General features: G+C 42.0%; 1 protein-coding gene across 2 annotated transcripts in view; it reads left to right on the forward strand.

Annotated features, from left to right (window-relative positions):
- Positions 1–15,769, forward strand: part of LOC143347935 (acetylcholinesterase) — a 41,102-nt gene extending 25,333 nt beyond the window's left edge. For both annotated transcript variants that reach the window (XM_076777602.1, XM_076777603.1), the window contains 7 exons: positions 190–513; positions 1,161–1,391; positions 2,298–2,589; positions 2,853–3,488; positions 3,563–3,724; positions 4,033–4,211; positions 11,245–15,769. In XM_076777602.1, the coding sequence (XP_076633717.1) occupies positions 201–513; positions 1,161–1,391; positions 2,298–2,589; positions 2,853–3,488; positions 3,563–3,724; positions 4,033–4,211; positions 11,245–11,402 (1,971 nt within the window). In that variant the 5' untranslated portion in view covers positions 190–200 and the 3' untranslated portion in view covers positions 11,403–15,769. The remainder of the gene's footprint in view (positions 1–189; positions 514–1,160; positions 1,392–2,297; positions 2,590–2,852; positions 3,489–3,562; positions 3,725–4,032; positions 4,212–11,244) is intronic.
- Positions 15,770–16,607: the final 838 nt, after the last annotated feature.

A 16,607-nucleotide genomic window follows, 5' to 3' on the forward strand; every position in this document is an offset into this window, starting at 1 on the left:
TATCGTTTCATGATTAAATTAAAATTAAGTACGTATAATATAGATATCGGATAGGAGCCGTTAGGTCCGAGCCACGCAATAGTCAGCACCATCACTGCCGATCATCAAATCTGTAAAATATTTCGAGAAAATTCGTGACTACGCAAGACGCGTTAGGGAGAAAGGATGCAATGTAATACGGTATTTCAGGCGAGGACACGATGCCGACAAACCGAAGTTCCTTGGCAAAATTCGAAGCCCTAATGGTGCTTAGCTTAACGGTGCTTATCCACCTGAACGTCTGCTGGTGTTCGCCGTCCCACAGGAGTAGACACCACGCGGACATGTCCCACGAGGATGCGAAAGGTTTCAGAACGAGCGAAGAACTACCGAGGCCGGCCGCCCTAAATTCCAACGACGATCCGTTGGTGGTCGAGACCAAGAAAGGCAAGGTCATGGGCAAGACCATGACTGCTACCACTGGAAAGGAGGTCGACGCCTGGTTCGGAATCCCTTACGCGCAGAAACCTCTCGGTAGGTTCAAACTACTCGATCTAATTAACCTTTAAACGGAGACGGCGCGGCGCGGCGCGGCGCGACGCGACGCGACGCGGCACCGTGCCGGAGTGTATCGGGGTATACCGGGGTGAACCGGGGTGTACCGGGGTGTACGCGTGTCGTTTCTCCGTTTCTCCATTTCTCTGTTCTCTCCTCTTTCCCGAATACCAACATTTCTTCCTCGAACGTTCTATACATACACCGATTACTTTAAAATGTTCTCGGACAATTCATCACGCTAGTGGCTGAATATCTGCAAAACATCGAGGCCGAACCATACTTTTCCATTTATCCAACCTGGAGAAAGGAAAATTAAAACCAATCGATACAAGTTAAAAACCTTTGTTATTTCTCATTAAGCTATTCTTCAAAATAGTATTATCGGTGAGTTAGTGGGATGTTGTTGATAAAAATAACACCAAAGACGAGATTATTCGGGCTATTTAAAATTATACCCAAGTACCTGATGATTCAATGAAAAATAGTTCGAATACGGTTGTGTTTTTTTATGTAATTTTAATCGGAGAAGCTCGAGCAACTCGATAAAATAAACTCGATATATGTACGTACATAGTACGTGCGAGGAACGAATCGAACGCAATAGGGGTTGGCTTCTGTTGCAGGACCTTTGAGATTTCGACATCCGAGACCGGCGGAACGATGGTCGGGGATTCTGAACGCTACGCAGCTACCAAATAGCTGCGTGCAGATTCTGGACACAGTGTTTGGCGACTTCCCAGGCGCGACTATGTGGAATCCGAACACTCCTCTGAGCGAAGATTGCCTTTACGTGAACGTGGCCGCGCCACGGCCTAGGCCTACCAATGCCGCTGTTATGGTATGGATATTCGGTGGTGAGTTCCAGCTGACACCTGTTTCGCTCGACCCACAGATTAGAGACTCGATTCTTACGACAATTAAATCACGCGTTACTTACAACCTAAATACACTAAATCCGAAACTATTTAATTAAGAGCGCAGTTGAGAATATTAACGAAAGGTCGTTTCTCTTTCTATGTTTATGAAATTCGCTCGTTCAGAGGAATCGAACGATGAGCACTATTTTCATCGGACTAAATCGGTTGGAAGCACCTTTTAAAATTTTTTTAAACTTTTCTAATCAACGTATACGTACTATACTATGTATATGTATATTCTAAATACGTTGGCACGCGTTCCGTCTCTCGAATGGAGGAACAAGTTGTCATGGCATTAAAGATTCAAGTCGTGTCCGACTTGACTCACGTTCTCGAGCAACCACCAATGTTCGTTTCGTTCCCATTACGAATATTTTATCGCGCCGTACGATCTCGATATCGGTTCGATTTTTTTTCTTCTTACTTTTTTCTTTTTCCTTTTCTTTCATGCGTAAGCGTTCACGATTGCTTCCGTAGAAGAAAAGGCATTAAATCCACCGAAAAACTCTCTAAATGTCTTTGACGCATTAATTTATCAGATAAATTTAGGCAAATGACGATCGGAATGTATCGTCCGGAAGTTTCGTAAAATAAGCACCGTTAAAGAGTAAATTGAAAACCGGTAAAGAAAAGTGAGCAAGGAGACTGTCGCTTCGCGACGCGACGTTAATTTACTCGATTGCTCGCATACACGGTCTATTTGGAAAGCTTCCCTCCCTCCCTTTCTTCTCTTTTCTCCTTTTTGTCCGATTTTCTTCTTTCTTTACTCTTTTGAAAAGAAAAGGAGAAAGAGAGAAGGATAGTGTGTGAGAGCCGAGATGGAATCGCGCGACATCCTTGTAGGTGGATTTTACTCCGGATCGGCGACCCTCGATGTTTACGATCACAAAACCTTGGTGTCGGAGGAAAATGTGATTCTGGTCTCGATGCAATATCGAGTCGCCAGCCTGGGTTTCCTGTACTTTGGAACGTCGGACGTACCTGGGAATGCCGGTCTGTTCGATCAACTGATGGCCCTTGAGTGGGTCCGCGACAATATCGCTGCGTTTGGCGGAAATCCAGACAACGTGACCCTGTTCGGAGAGAGCGCGGGCGCCGTATCCGTTTCTATGCACCTACTTTCGCCTCTGTCAAGGTGCATACCTTTTTCTCCTTAGTCAGTTTGCAGTCTTTTGTTTTTGCTTGCCGATTGTCATTGCCTGATATGCCATTTCCGCTACCGATCATAAGCTTCGAGTCCTTGTAATTGGAGAATCTTGTAATTTCCGTTCGAAAAAAAAGAAGGTTGTTCGAAACCTATGAGCGGTAGTAGGGGTACGTGTAACGATCGACGATCGGTCTCGACGGTGGACCGAGCTTTAACCAAAAACACCGACGCGATGCATTTTTACGTTTCAGGCATCTGTTTAGCCAAGCCATCATGCAGTCTGGCTCTCCGACGGCACCATGGGCCATCATAAAACGCGACGAGTCGATAGTACGCGGCATCCGACTGGCGGAGGCTGTAGGCTGTCCCCACGATCGCGATAACCTGCGCGAGGTGATTGATTGCTTGCTGACCAAGGATCCGGTGAACCTGGTCAAGAACGAATGGGGTACCTTGGGCATCTGTGAGTTTCCCTTTGTGCCCGTTATCGACGGCGCTTTTCTCGACGAAACGCCTCAACGATCGCTGGCCACCGCCTCGTTCAAGAAAGCTAATATCATGATGGGCTCAAACACCGAGGAGGGTTTCTACTTTATCATTTACTATCTAACCGAGCTGTTCCGCATCGACGGCACCGAGGACGTAAAGGTCAGCAGGGACAAGTTCCTCACTGCCATTACCGAACTGAACCCGTACGTCAGCCATATCGGCCGGCAAGCGATCATCTACGAATACACCGATTGGCTTAAACCGGACGACCCGAACGCAAATCGCGACGCTTTGGACAAAATCGTCGGCGATTATCAATTCACCTGTAACGTAAACGAATTCGCTGGTCGATACGCCGACACAGGGAACGACGTTTACATGTACTATTACAAGCACAGGTGACGAGACGTTGTTACTTGACAATTAACTGGCTAGGCCAAATCCTTTTTACCTATTTTACCAAATTTTCTAGATCCGCGAACAATCCCTGGCCTAGATGGACCGGCGTAATGCACGCTGACGAGATCAGCTACATCTTTGGGGAGCCTTTGGATTCGTCGAAAGGCTACACGCCGGATGAAGTAGCCTTGTCCAAAAGGATGATGAGATATTGGGCAAACTTTGCGAAAACTGGGTGAGTCGGAACAGTCAAACTCTTTTTTACAATCAGAGGATAATCGTTTTACGGTTCGATCTATATTATTCGAAAATGTCCGGTTTATTATATCCTTTACCTAGAAATCGTCGTATTTTCGATACCAACGGAAAATGATTTGTTCCGCGGCTAGCCCCCTCCCTCTTGCGGTTATCATCCATTTAAGGTGTCGATGCGCGCGTGTCACGACGAATCATCGATCTCGCGAACCACATATTTCTAATAGATCGGCCACGATACAATTTCTCCAGCATAACGGAATCCTTCTTCTTTACTTTCCCTGTTAGGGATCCAAATGTTGGCACCGACGTTGCATCGTACACCGCAGCTTACTGGCCGCCGCACACAGTCGCAAAAAAAGAATACCTCACCTTGGACACCAACAACTCCGAAGTCGGCAACGGACCTAGAGTAAGGCAGTGCACTTTCTGGAAGAAATATCTTCCAGAACTTCTCACCGCTACAGGTGAGTAATTTTACTCACTGATATTTCGGCAAACGAAACACCATCCCGATGAATCTTTTCTTCAGCCTAACTTGGATTCGTTTAGGCCGAGTCAGGAGTGAAAATAATCGTTTCAAGACACGAACAAAAATTTCAAAGATCACAAAGGTCTTGGTTGAACGATCAAACACACGTGAAATTGCATCCGCCCTGACATTTAGTTTATCGCGCAACATTCTTTTTCTCTTTTCGAGAAATTTCTTTCGGTTCAACTGGCACGAAGAGCGGCTTTCGAGCCAGAGGCTTCTTCTTCGCAGATTTCTCGTCATCAAGGAGCCGTTTCCCAGCGTTAAGTGGAACGCTCCGCGAGGCACGGGACACTTGATACGAGCTTTGAATAAATGATGTAAACTCGAGAGAGCGACGTCGCGCCACGCCGTCGTGGCTCAACTTCCCTTTCGACGACCGAGAACCATTAACACTTTCACAAGCAAACTAATTGCGTCCAACAATAGGAAAAACCGCGCTGGTCGTCGCAATTTTTGCGCGCAATGCCTTAGTTTAACTGAAATTTTTTTAAATCACGATAACCTACAATACTCGACGATAGAAGGAGCCGATGCGTTCGTTCCGATGCCTATACCGAATGGTCTGGCGAAGAGGGTCGTCGAAGCGAAAAGGGGATAATATCACGACCGGATAGAAACGGCGATGCAGCGGAAAATCGCTACCGTAACGCTCTGTCTATTCCCTTCTGTTCCCCCTTGGTCGGATTCTTTCTTTCGAATAATATCCATTGTGCCTGCAGCGAGTACCTATCTCGGTTTCTTTTTCTCAAACTGTCAGATATCTGTCCGTGTGGGTACGCGCGACGTATTACGTTCGGTTCGCAGGCCAAAAGACGACGCGACGCTATGCCATTTCCAGCCTAACCTTCGAAACATTTGTCAACGATCCACAGTTATACATCTCGTACGACATCTCGTCTCCGTCTACGCTCTATCGAAGGTCGATCAATTAAAAAACCTAACGACGATCCTTCCTACGTACATGTACTTTTAAATGTTACATAACTGAAAATGATTAATCCAGGAACCTTGGACTATTAGTTATAATATGTATAATAGAAACAAGCTCATCATTTTTTGTCAGCAATATAGAGAAAAGTCGAGCGTTTTAACACTATTTCTAGCAAAGGTGTCTTTCGACACTTTTTTAAAAGTTTAATCATTTTTCCTCGGTAACACGATCTTGACGATAATGTAATTTCCATTAACAGTTATTTCCATCGAAATAAAAATGTGTGAAAACGCAACGATAGGTCAGCGTAAAACCGCGCTAGTATACATATAATAGCGTTGGAAGGCGGGTAGACGTTGGAAACGCTGCGCAGCATCCCGTTGAGGAAAACCAATTTAACGGTTCACACCTAATTGGGGTATCCTCTTGCAGTCCTGTCGAAATTCATTTACGACACTCGCTATATTTCTACCATTAACGTTGCGTTGTAAATGCAACCAAGTGCGAAGAATTGGTAAATATAAAAACACGATACGCGTACACGTACCTGAAATTGAATAAAAATCTAAATACCGTTGCATCGCGTGCCAAGTTTTCCCGCGTGAAATGTCTTGATCGGACACGATTCAGTCAGCGCATACGCGTAAATTATTGAACGTGTAAGCAGAGTTAAATAAAAGGTATCCGCATATGCGGTGTATACGATCCTCTGGTCTGGCGCATCGGCACTGTAACTAGAACAACGATGTCGCGGCATTGCTTTATAATTACGTCGGTGGGCTTCGAAAGGTTAACCGCACGGCAGTTAAGGCAGACGACAGAGCACCGGGACGTGTCGTTGTCACGAGCTTTAATGGCCCGTTTACACGGTAAACCATTGCCGTAACCACAGACACACTCCGACCGTGTTGCCTCGTTCTACGACAGAGTCTAGAGAGACAGTCGATGGATAGAATCGGCCAAAAATCCGCGACAGCGATCAAACGAAATACCCATCGTATGATTTACACTCTGGTATACGTGTAGGTACCTCCCTTACGCGACGAACCGTTTTCTGCGACACTTTCCAATTAGCTAGAAATGTTTTAGTATGTTCGCGAACATTCAAAGAAACAAAGTCGATCGCAAAGTAGCAACGATACCCAAAACATTACGAACAGCCGCATTGTTACACCGTATAATGCTATATTAACCACTCAACGGTCAAACACCAGTAGGTAAACTACGCACGCGTATTGATCGAAATGGGCAACATTTTCAGGATCGATTTGATCGATTCGCGATCTTTTAATGCCAACGAAGCTTTTAGGGCAGGAACGTGTACGTTGCACAAATTTCGTGAACGTAACGCTGCACTGTCGCAACCATGACGTCGCTAGAGCTAAATGCACCCTTTTCATCGGACATGGTTCGCACGATACATGCGGAACAAAATTGCTGTTGACACGGCACGGGCGCAACGACAGGCCAGCGTGGTTCACGTTCGAAACAGACACCGACTACGATTACATCCGCAATACCACAATTATCTTTCGCTAACGATATAAAGTCTATACATATACTTATACTAGCTCCGCGTGGATTTCATTTATGTAAAAATTTTCCGACACTGACCAGAGTTTATTTCGTTGCTGCTTCGATATTCTACCCAGGACCGTAACGAACGTAACCTCGCTAACGACGAGGACGAAGATGACATTGATATCCTCAGGCCGCAAGAATAACTTGTTATCGGTTGAAAATAGAGCAACTTGTCCTCTGTGGTAACAGAAATGGTCGTTCAACTTGTTTGCCAGGTAATTCAGAACTAAAACTGCATTACACACCTTGAGCGTATTTTCGATTCGTTATCAGATTGTGCCAAAAATAAGATAGAGCGCGTGTTGGGGAAATAGAACGACAAAACTCGTACGTAACACGAGATCGTTGCTGTTCGTCGGAATCCGATCGATCGTTCGATACTGTGTCTCGTTAGCAATTTTAGGTAAAACTATAATTCATAATGGGACGAGGACGTTTCAACAGAGCGATATCTCCACCACCATCACCAACGCTAACAGAGTACGCTCGATTTCCCGATCGATTAGAAAAGTTCCCGGCGAATGGAAACGATAACCAAAATTGATCCATCTATTCCCACCTTCCCTCTCGCCCCTCTCCTCGTAGTCGGCCAACTTCTCTCCAGATGTATTTTCACTGAATTACTTTGCCCGGGTTGGCTGTCGTCGGATATCATCGGATCCCAGACAACTCTTCCGACCAGAAGAAACTTGGAGGCCGTAGACAACTGTAGCAAAGACAAATTGCGATTCTCGTTCCGCAGAATGATCGACGACTACCCTACCTTATCCTACCCTACCCTACCCTACCCTATCCTACCCTATTCTCTCTTCCCCTTCTGCAACCGATTCAGAGAAGAACAGGTAGCCTGGCACAGATCATTAATGCGTTACGTTATCCATACATTTGAAAAAGTATGTCGACGTCCTAAAATACAGGTGAGGATATGCGTATTAAGAAAGAACAAGTCCCCGTACCTCATAGCGTAATAGATCTGCGTTAATTTGTTAGTACTCGAACAACGGATCTCGGTTAGATTATCGATTAAAACGCGTTTTCGGGACAGCTCGAAAATTCATGGATTTCGATTCTCGGTTGGCCAACTTTTACTAGCTTTTTCTAACATTCTATTGATTTATCGGTCGTTTCGACTCTCATTTTCTTTTCTTTCATTATTTTATCCTATATTTTATTCGAAAGAGATTGATTGTTTGGTCAGTGAACTTGGTATAGATATTGTGTTTTGTCGCGCGGTCATTATCCACCGTGATGTTATAATTAAATTATTAGTGCCTTTCGCAGACGCGGAGCATGCTCTTTTCTTTATGATTTGCGATAAGGTAGATTCTTCTATTATTCATGGTGGAAGGGGATTCCCTATTTGCGATAAAGTAGATTCCTCTATTACTGGTGGTGGAAAGAAATCGTTAACACAGACGAGGTATACCAGTAGACCTTACATCCAATGGATTTTTTCGGATCCATTTTTATGGGGCTCTAGAGCCCCATTACCATTTTCGTGTCACTCGCAACATTACCAAAAGGTTATACAAATAAACACATGAAGAAAATTAAATTACAGAAACATTTCCGGCTACACATTGTATTTTTGGTAAAGAATTTTTTTTTCTCGAGAATGCGTAGGATTTCGGAGGTATGTGTATTCACCAAAAATTATTGTAATTGACACCTGCAATCGAAAATAATTTTTTCAGAACAATATGAATTTTCTTTTTCGTTGAAAATACCTATTTAGGCTAGCCCCCCCCCCCCTCACCCTTGTCGATTTTTCTTAAGAATTCGTTTTTCATTTTTAGTAATTTTGTTTGACGCCCTGTAGAAAAATTGCCTAATACTTTTTTTGTAGATACCTGTGAGCTCTAGTTCAGAAAAAAGTATCATTGAAATATATTGACTATTGCAGGGATTATGATCGTTTGAAAATTGGACCGTTTTTATGGAGGTTTTCTCACTTTACGGGGTTAACGAATAACTTTTCGAATATTATTGGGATTTCTACATATTCTTCAAGAAAATACGCGTTGTTTGACTTTCGAAACATTAAAATTCTCCAATCCGTTTAGAAGTTATGACGTTTTAAAGATACGCACGAAATTTTCGAGTGCCATTTCTGGCCTGAAATTATATTTTCGGTAAGGAATTTTTTTCTCGAAAATGGTTAAGATTTCGAGGGTATGTCTATTCACCAAAAATAATTGTAATTAACCTCCGCAATCGAAAATAATTTTTTCAGAACGATTGGAAATTTTTTTTTTCGTTGAAAAATTTAGACACCTACCTCCTGTCGATTTTTCTTACAAATTAGTTTTCGATTTTTAATAAATTTGTGTGACGCGCCACGGAAATGTTGTCTAATACTTTTTTTTGTAGATACCCATGTGCTCTCTACTTTAGAAATACATTCATTATTATAGGAGTTATGGTCGTTTGAAAATTGCGTTTTTTAATCCCTTCCATAGTCAACTCACACGTATTCACGCACACACTACAGCTGCTGCCCCTAAATACTAATTCAGTGAATAGTTTGTCAACTGACCGCCACCCATAAGAAGAGGACGCTAAAATCACCTCCGAATGTTGAGGTCGGTATGGCAGTCAGATTGGGCCACTTTCAGTCCATAAAGTGAATAATCTACTCGTATTCCTCGTCTATGTCGTCAATTCTATGTATCGATGTAGTCGTCTGATCTACATATACGCGATACGCTTTTAACAATTTCATTCTCCTACAACTAATAGAGAACCGATACAACGAGGAAAAAGTAACATTTACGGAACCGATATTACAACCCTAATCGAAATAAATACGTTGAGTTTTCTCAGTTTTCTAATACATAGTTACTATTAAAACTATTTTGAATCTCCGATTCGGAAACTATTTGAGACGGTGCATTCGCATGAAAAACGGGCTGCTCACCTTCGGTACGTTTTTAATTTGTCATGTGCATCGCACGACCATGAACGTTCGTTGAGCACTGCCCTGCTGGGAATCACCGCGCAACCCGTTATCCCGTCGCCCTGGCGACAGATAATCAATCCCTATACTATCCCGTATATAGAAAGGCAACGCATCATTGTTTCTGTGAACAGTAATTAATCGTAATTCGTATGTATGTCGGACGCTGCGTAGCGCGGCGCAGCGCTTTAGCTTGCGAACGCACCTTGAAACGAATCACCGATCATAGAAATAGGAACGGTCCTACCTATGAACATTATAACGTATGTGTTAGAGAGTGTATCATTCGTTTATTTAAGAAAACTATGCGAAAACGAAACGATCTATGCCTACGATTGAATATATTATTCTCGATTATGGGGAAAATATGTGTATTTTCGATTAAATCGTTTGTCTTTCGATGAAAATTCAATTACGCGTATCCTTGTCAAAAGTTTTATATTATATGTATAATACATATATATGGAGTGTCTGTGTGTGTGTGTGTGTGTGTGTGTGAGTGATCTCGCGAATGCGTAACAACAATAGTAAATATTCTTCGTTGAGTTGTTTCACTGGCTTCACTTTTAAGTCCATCAACTTAATAACGTATAAAAGAATAGTGAAAGTGGGCTACTGCATCGAGGGTAGAACGGGAAAAGGACAACTAGATGCTCGAAAGAGAAACTAAGGAAAGGCAATAATCGAGAAGGGAAGAGAGCGAAAAAGGAGTAGCCCATCGAGGCGGGAGAAAATTTAATCGACGCAGCGCGGCGATCGCACCGATCGCGTCTCGGAAAGAAAATACTGATAAAGCGAGGAGCACGGATTGGTGGGTACGAACAACACAGCGTAGAGTAGGGGCTCTGTTCGCAGCATCTAGGAACGAACAGACGAGCAGGGTAAACGAGGGTACGGGGCTGGAACTGGCAGGGTGGATCGATGCCACTGCCACCACGTCCGTGCGCGCATATATGCGCACGTGCTCATGCACCTATGCACGCGTGAGTTTGCTAATGAGACTGCCAAGATGCGCCAAGATGCGCCAAGATGCGCCAAGATGCGCGGATAATTGCGCGATAATCGATCGTTCGCCTCTACCGAGATTTTTCTTAACTCCCGCACAAACCCATCGATCGAACGCTATTCAATTTTTTTCACAATCTCTTTAACTTAACTATAATGCCTAATTCCGTCTCGATCGCGGTGAATAACACTATTCCGAGTATGTAATCGTAGGTGTGATAACGGTGTGGAATAGAAACAATTTACAATGAGAAAAATATCATTTTTAAACTAGCCAATCAATATATTATGCTAAAAAATCATAGTAAATGTAAATCGAATTAAAAGTTTGATATGAAAAACTAGTATAAGAAAGAAAAAAAGAAATAGAAAAAATATTGTTAGAAGAATGATCGGTTTGCTATATGTATATTCGATATTATAGAGACGGTAAAAAAAGAGAAAGCCTCTGGGCAAACCGACAACTAAATTTTTGTTCGTCTTTTGTTCCAGCGAGACTGGAGCACGCTTCGAAAGATACGTGTAGCGGCAGCAGCGTAAACGGCGGCAATCATCCAGTGATAGTGATAGTGGGCTTGATGTTGATCGGCGGCTTGTTCAACCACAGAATCCAAGTTTTGCCACTCTTTGACGCCAGAGGCTTCGTCTAGCTCCTGCTGCAAGCTGTCCGGACCGTTCTCGATCATTGACGAAGCAAAGATTGGTTGGAAAAGCGAGCGGTATGGACCAAGACGAGTACGGACGAGCACGACCGGTAGTCGTCACGATGGTTTTAAAAACGGTGACAAAGAGTCGACGGTTCCGTTGATAACGAAACAAGAAGTAAACAAGGAAAGGAAAAGAAAAAACAGACATATCAATGCAGTCGATTGTGCTCGGTCGGCCGGGGACGCAGTCGATAGGTTGAGTCCTTGCTTCGGTGGTGAGAAAAATTTCATTCGCGGATCAACAGATCTACGAAATCCTCTTTGAGGTAAAACGGTAGAAACTGTGCTTCGGACAAGGAAGAGACTCGAGGATTTTCCTCGGTCCACGTCTCATCGACAAGTGCTGCTCTATTTTTTATTTTCTCGCCCTCTTCATTTATTTTTCATTTATTTTCTTCTTTTTCTCTATCTTTCTCTTTCTTTTTCTCTTTGTGTTTTTTCTCTCTATTCCCGTTTCCTATTCTTTACCCTATCTATTTACTTACGATCTAGAGTTTCAAAGCTACGTTCGACGGCGTGGGTCCTGACTGCGGATAAAGGAAGAAGCCGAGGCTGTGAATTCGCGTTCCTGACGGAGTCTCGCTAACACGAATCGAGAGGGCTTAGAGTAAAACAATTTGTAGGATTTAATTGTCGCGATGTCTGACGAAACAAGTACGGTGAAACAGAAGCAAGAACAGCCGATAAATCAGTGTCGAGTGTTCCCACCGTCGCGTCGCAGTGAACTGCGTTACATCTCGAGCATCCTAACGCGAGCTCTATGTACCTATCCTTCTAGCCTATCTGACCAACTCTAACTGCAACTACTCACGCAACAAACATAACACCACCGTCGTACTTCACTGTCCACCGCGTTTATAAATTTACTTATCGCATATTTTTCCTTTTTTTCTTTAATCGGTTTGAAACGGATTGAATCGGATCGGATCGAATCAACAAAAAGCGACACTATATTCGTAGAAATGCCGATTTCACTATATTCTGTAATGCCGATTTTCTTTTAAGCTTATTTTGTTAACTCTTCCGGTCTACGTATGCAGACTATAGTCGTAACTTTGAAATTATTCGTAACGACCGAGCGTGATCGTAACCAGGGGCCATAGCAAACGTATTGGCCGGATCGCTGCACGGTCCATTCCGAAATTATTAAGCATAGACTGCTTCGAAAGTAACGCTTTTTCCTCGGTAACGGGAACATTTTACCGAAATCGTTTAAACGTGAAAACATCCTCTGTTCCCTTCGCTAAAACGAAATTAATTCGTATTCGTACGTATCTGTGTAAAAACATCAATCCCGTAAATCGGTTCAACGTATCCAGCTTTGAAGGTGACGCGAGACCGTCCAACACGAACAGCTCTCGTTCTTCTTATTCCCTGGACACAAAAAAGGATAGTTTTAGAAAATGTGGGAATCGCCGTAAATGTTTTTTCGTCGAAAAAATACGTATGCGGAATAAAATTATAGCCCACGTTAAGTAATTATACGTATACAATACTAGTAATTAACTTGTTAACGAAACAACTTGCATATTCCTGTCTGTAACTGTACCATGATATTTACATATATTAGTATAAGAAATATTACATTTGCATTTGTCACGAAGCAAGACTCGCGTAAAATGGTCTTTATTCGTTTTTAACTTGTCTCGCGGAGACGTTTAGGATCGAAAAATTGCCCAGTCTATAGGTTCGTTTTCCGCGAATAATAACCAGCAGCCTGTAAAAGTTGTATCGTCTGCTGCTATTGCGAATCAATTTCATCTTCTCTACGTGGCAAATTATCGATCATCCGCATACGTATCGTGTACGTACTATACACCGTACGAAAACTGTTATTCGCATTTTCATTTCTAACTCTGTCGAACGATCTCGAAGAAGATGATCAGTCTGAAACATCGAGGTATGTAATTCGTTTATCGAGCGATTTTACGGCATTCGATCTAGCAGGAATCATCGATGCACCGCAACTATCTCTACACAGAGGACGAAAAAACGCGAGCCGCAATTCGATCTATGTATGTATATGCTTTCTGGTTGCTTATACGAGCGCATGTTTGCAATGCGGTACGATTACGGACAGAGTCGATTCCGTTCGTACAAGTCGTAGAGAGACTTGAACGCGAGCCGCAACACCAAACGAATCTTGAAACGCACGTTTCTCGAAAATTCCCTATTCTTCAAAGTTTACCGTAAATCAAAGATATTACGAATACTAAGTCGACGGTAAATTAACGTTATATCCAATTACAATAGAATTCTAAATGCATTTGACTTGGTCGGCGATACCCGTGCACCTGGGAATACTCGATCAATTCTGTCAAGTAGACATTGCGCGTATCCGAATTATTTTTAAATCAAGTATCGTTTAAAAATATTTCCTGCAAATTCATTCGATTCGTTCGTTTTAGGAAAATCGAAATTTTACAATAACAACTAAATTTCCAATAGCGTTGCAAACGATTTATGTATATTGCAGAGAGAACGAAAGAACATTGCCAGATTAATTTAACCTTACGAAACTTTACTATAACGACTATAACGATTTACTCGAGAGAATAAATATTTACTCGTTTACTTATCCTTAGCTCGGTGAGTGCGTCGCGTCACGGATATCATCCGAGATTCGATCAGATTCATTTCACCGGGAACGTATGGAGGTACGAGACTCGTTCGTAAACGTTCAAGTGTACGCTATAAAATGTTACGGCGAAACGGCGAATAGAATTGGTTCGTGACAAGCCACGTAAAACCAGCCTCGTTGGTTCGTTTCAGGATGCGAGGCAGATCCGATCAGCATTTAGACAGCCAGCAGAAAATGTGCGAGCTGCGCTCGGATTCCCGCATTCCCGGTGACTCGGTACAGGTGCAGTCCTACGACTATCTACATACTACTATATCATTCTCGTCTACTCTATTTTATTCGCAACAACATTGATTTTACGCTAGAATACCGTTGCGCGTTTAGGAGGATCGTTGCAACATTTTTACGGAACAGAGGATGTAACCAAACACCGAGGAACAAACGGTCTCTCTCTATCTCTCTCAGTCTCTCAGTCTTTTATTTTCCTAGACACGTGTCCTCCGGCCGGAAGCCCCTCGTCTAGCTCTTCTAATTTTCAAAACATCTTTATTCGTCCGTAAAGATGTCAGAGTCCGTGTCGGCGATCAACAGCTGAATACTAACAGCAGATTATCAAACAGATCCACGAGCTGGACTTGTACGAGAAGAAACCGGAATCCTATGGCGGAAAAGAGGGAAAGAAGAGGATTTCGTGCGCACGAACACGACCGTGCCAAGTTAATTTCGATTAACCGTTAATTATTTATAGTGACTAGTTCACCAAGTAGCAAGACACGTGTTAAAGTACAATGATGATAAGAACGACGAAGCGCGCTATACATACCTACTACTGCCGCTCAAAAGTCCTACGACATCTAGTACTTTACGACGAAAAATTTATTCTATTTTCTATATTATGGTTGCGTATATGTAGATACTTGTTGTGCTTTGCATTTTCATTCCGTTAACATTGCGTACGTTTAACCAACTCTATTTCAGCAACCGTGGAACGATATTTCACAATGAAATTTATAAAAAAGAAATTAAGAAAGCAAGTCTGCCAAAACTAGTAGAGGCTGTAATTAAGAAACAAGGCGAGTATACTATAGATATACATATACATACACATACTATATGAGAAAAAGGCTTAAATAGATTTTTATCTCTTCGACGAGCTTTCTAACCAACGATAACCTCGATCAGTTTTAACCAAGCATTACGTTGCTTCGAAACATTTCTCCACTAAACGTAATATTGTATGAAATCCCATTATAAAAACCATATACATACGTGTAGTATTTTCAGAATTTTGCGTCACGTTGTTAACTTTCTACAACACTACCTTTGGAAACATTAGTAACGAAGGAAACTGATCGTGTAGGTAATCCAACAGTGAATTCTATTGTCTGTTTATTTTTAGCCATTTCCAATTCTTTCAGCATTACCTCGTAAATAAACTCGAATATTTTTACACGTTACTAACGCCACCGTCGCGCGTCACCGTAAAAATTATTAAATGTAACGTTTAATTAATATTAAATGTGTATAGGATTTATTTCGACGTCAGTACTCGATGTATTATGTGTCCCTTAGACATGAATTTTTTCGATTATTTAACGCAGTATAATTCCCGCTGGCTTTGTTTATATGTATACTTTCTCTTTGTAAATATCATTTATACAGGTGACTCTTGAGAAATTACAAGATTTTAATTCAATCGATCATCGACACAATTTATGCAATTACCTAATACGTACTTTTTTTTTTTTTTTCTTCTTTTTTTTATCGTATATAACATCGAACGAGATTATTAAAGTTCCTTAAAATATTTCAATTTGTTCGTTTGCCGACGACTTTCGTGCGGCAGTACGCATACATATAAAAAAACAAAAGATCCATCGAAAGATTTGATTCGATCGAATAAACATTCTCCTGTTGTACTTGGTTCCCTCTCGTCGTTCAACTAACAATAAGAGTAATATTTCTTCGACCATTTGAAGGAAATTCAAATTCTTATCGAATTAAACGAGACGCAAGTACATACGTATAAATATGTACCTACATATTTCTTCGACAAACAACATATGTGTATATATATATATATATTTGTTTATTTATTTATTTATTTATTTATTCTAGTTTCGGATTTCTGTCGTCTGTAAATAAGACGAGAAGAAATTTCGTTCCGTGGATCCTGAACGATCCAAATTGTCTGATAACTCGTAGAAGCTCTTGCGAGCAAATGATCGTCGATCGGAGCTTCGCACAGATGTCACGAGACGAAGACGTTCAAGTAGGTCGATCTTGGTATTTTTTCTTAGCCCGTTCAATCGTCGCTACGTATACGTACACGTATGTATGTTGCACTACCTTTGCGCTTCCGCTTAAAAGTTCCCGTTGGATAATATTAATTTTTATTGTTTCGTTTAATGAGTTTTTGTCGGTGCCGTAGATAAATACGTTTGATCGATTAAAATATAATATTTCCTGTCGGCAATTCGCGCAAAATCAACAAAGACTATCTACAAGAGATTACCGCACAGGACATACGTTAATAACCCTTGGATCGGCTCTAGACACAGTCAAGT

Source organism: Colletes latitarsis, chromosome 11 (genome assembly GCF_051014445.1).
Source record: "Colletes latitarsis isolate SP2378_abdomen chromosome 11, iyColLati1, whole genome shotgun sequence".
Lineage (NCBI taxonomy): Eukaryota > Metazoa > Arthropoda > Insecta > Hymenoptera > Colletidae > Colletes > Colletes latitarsis.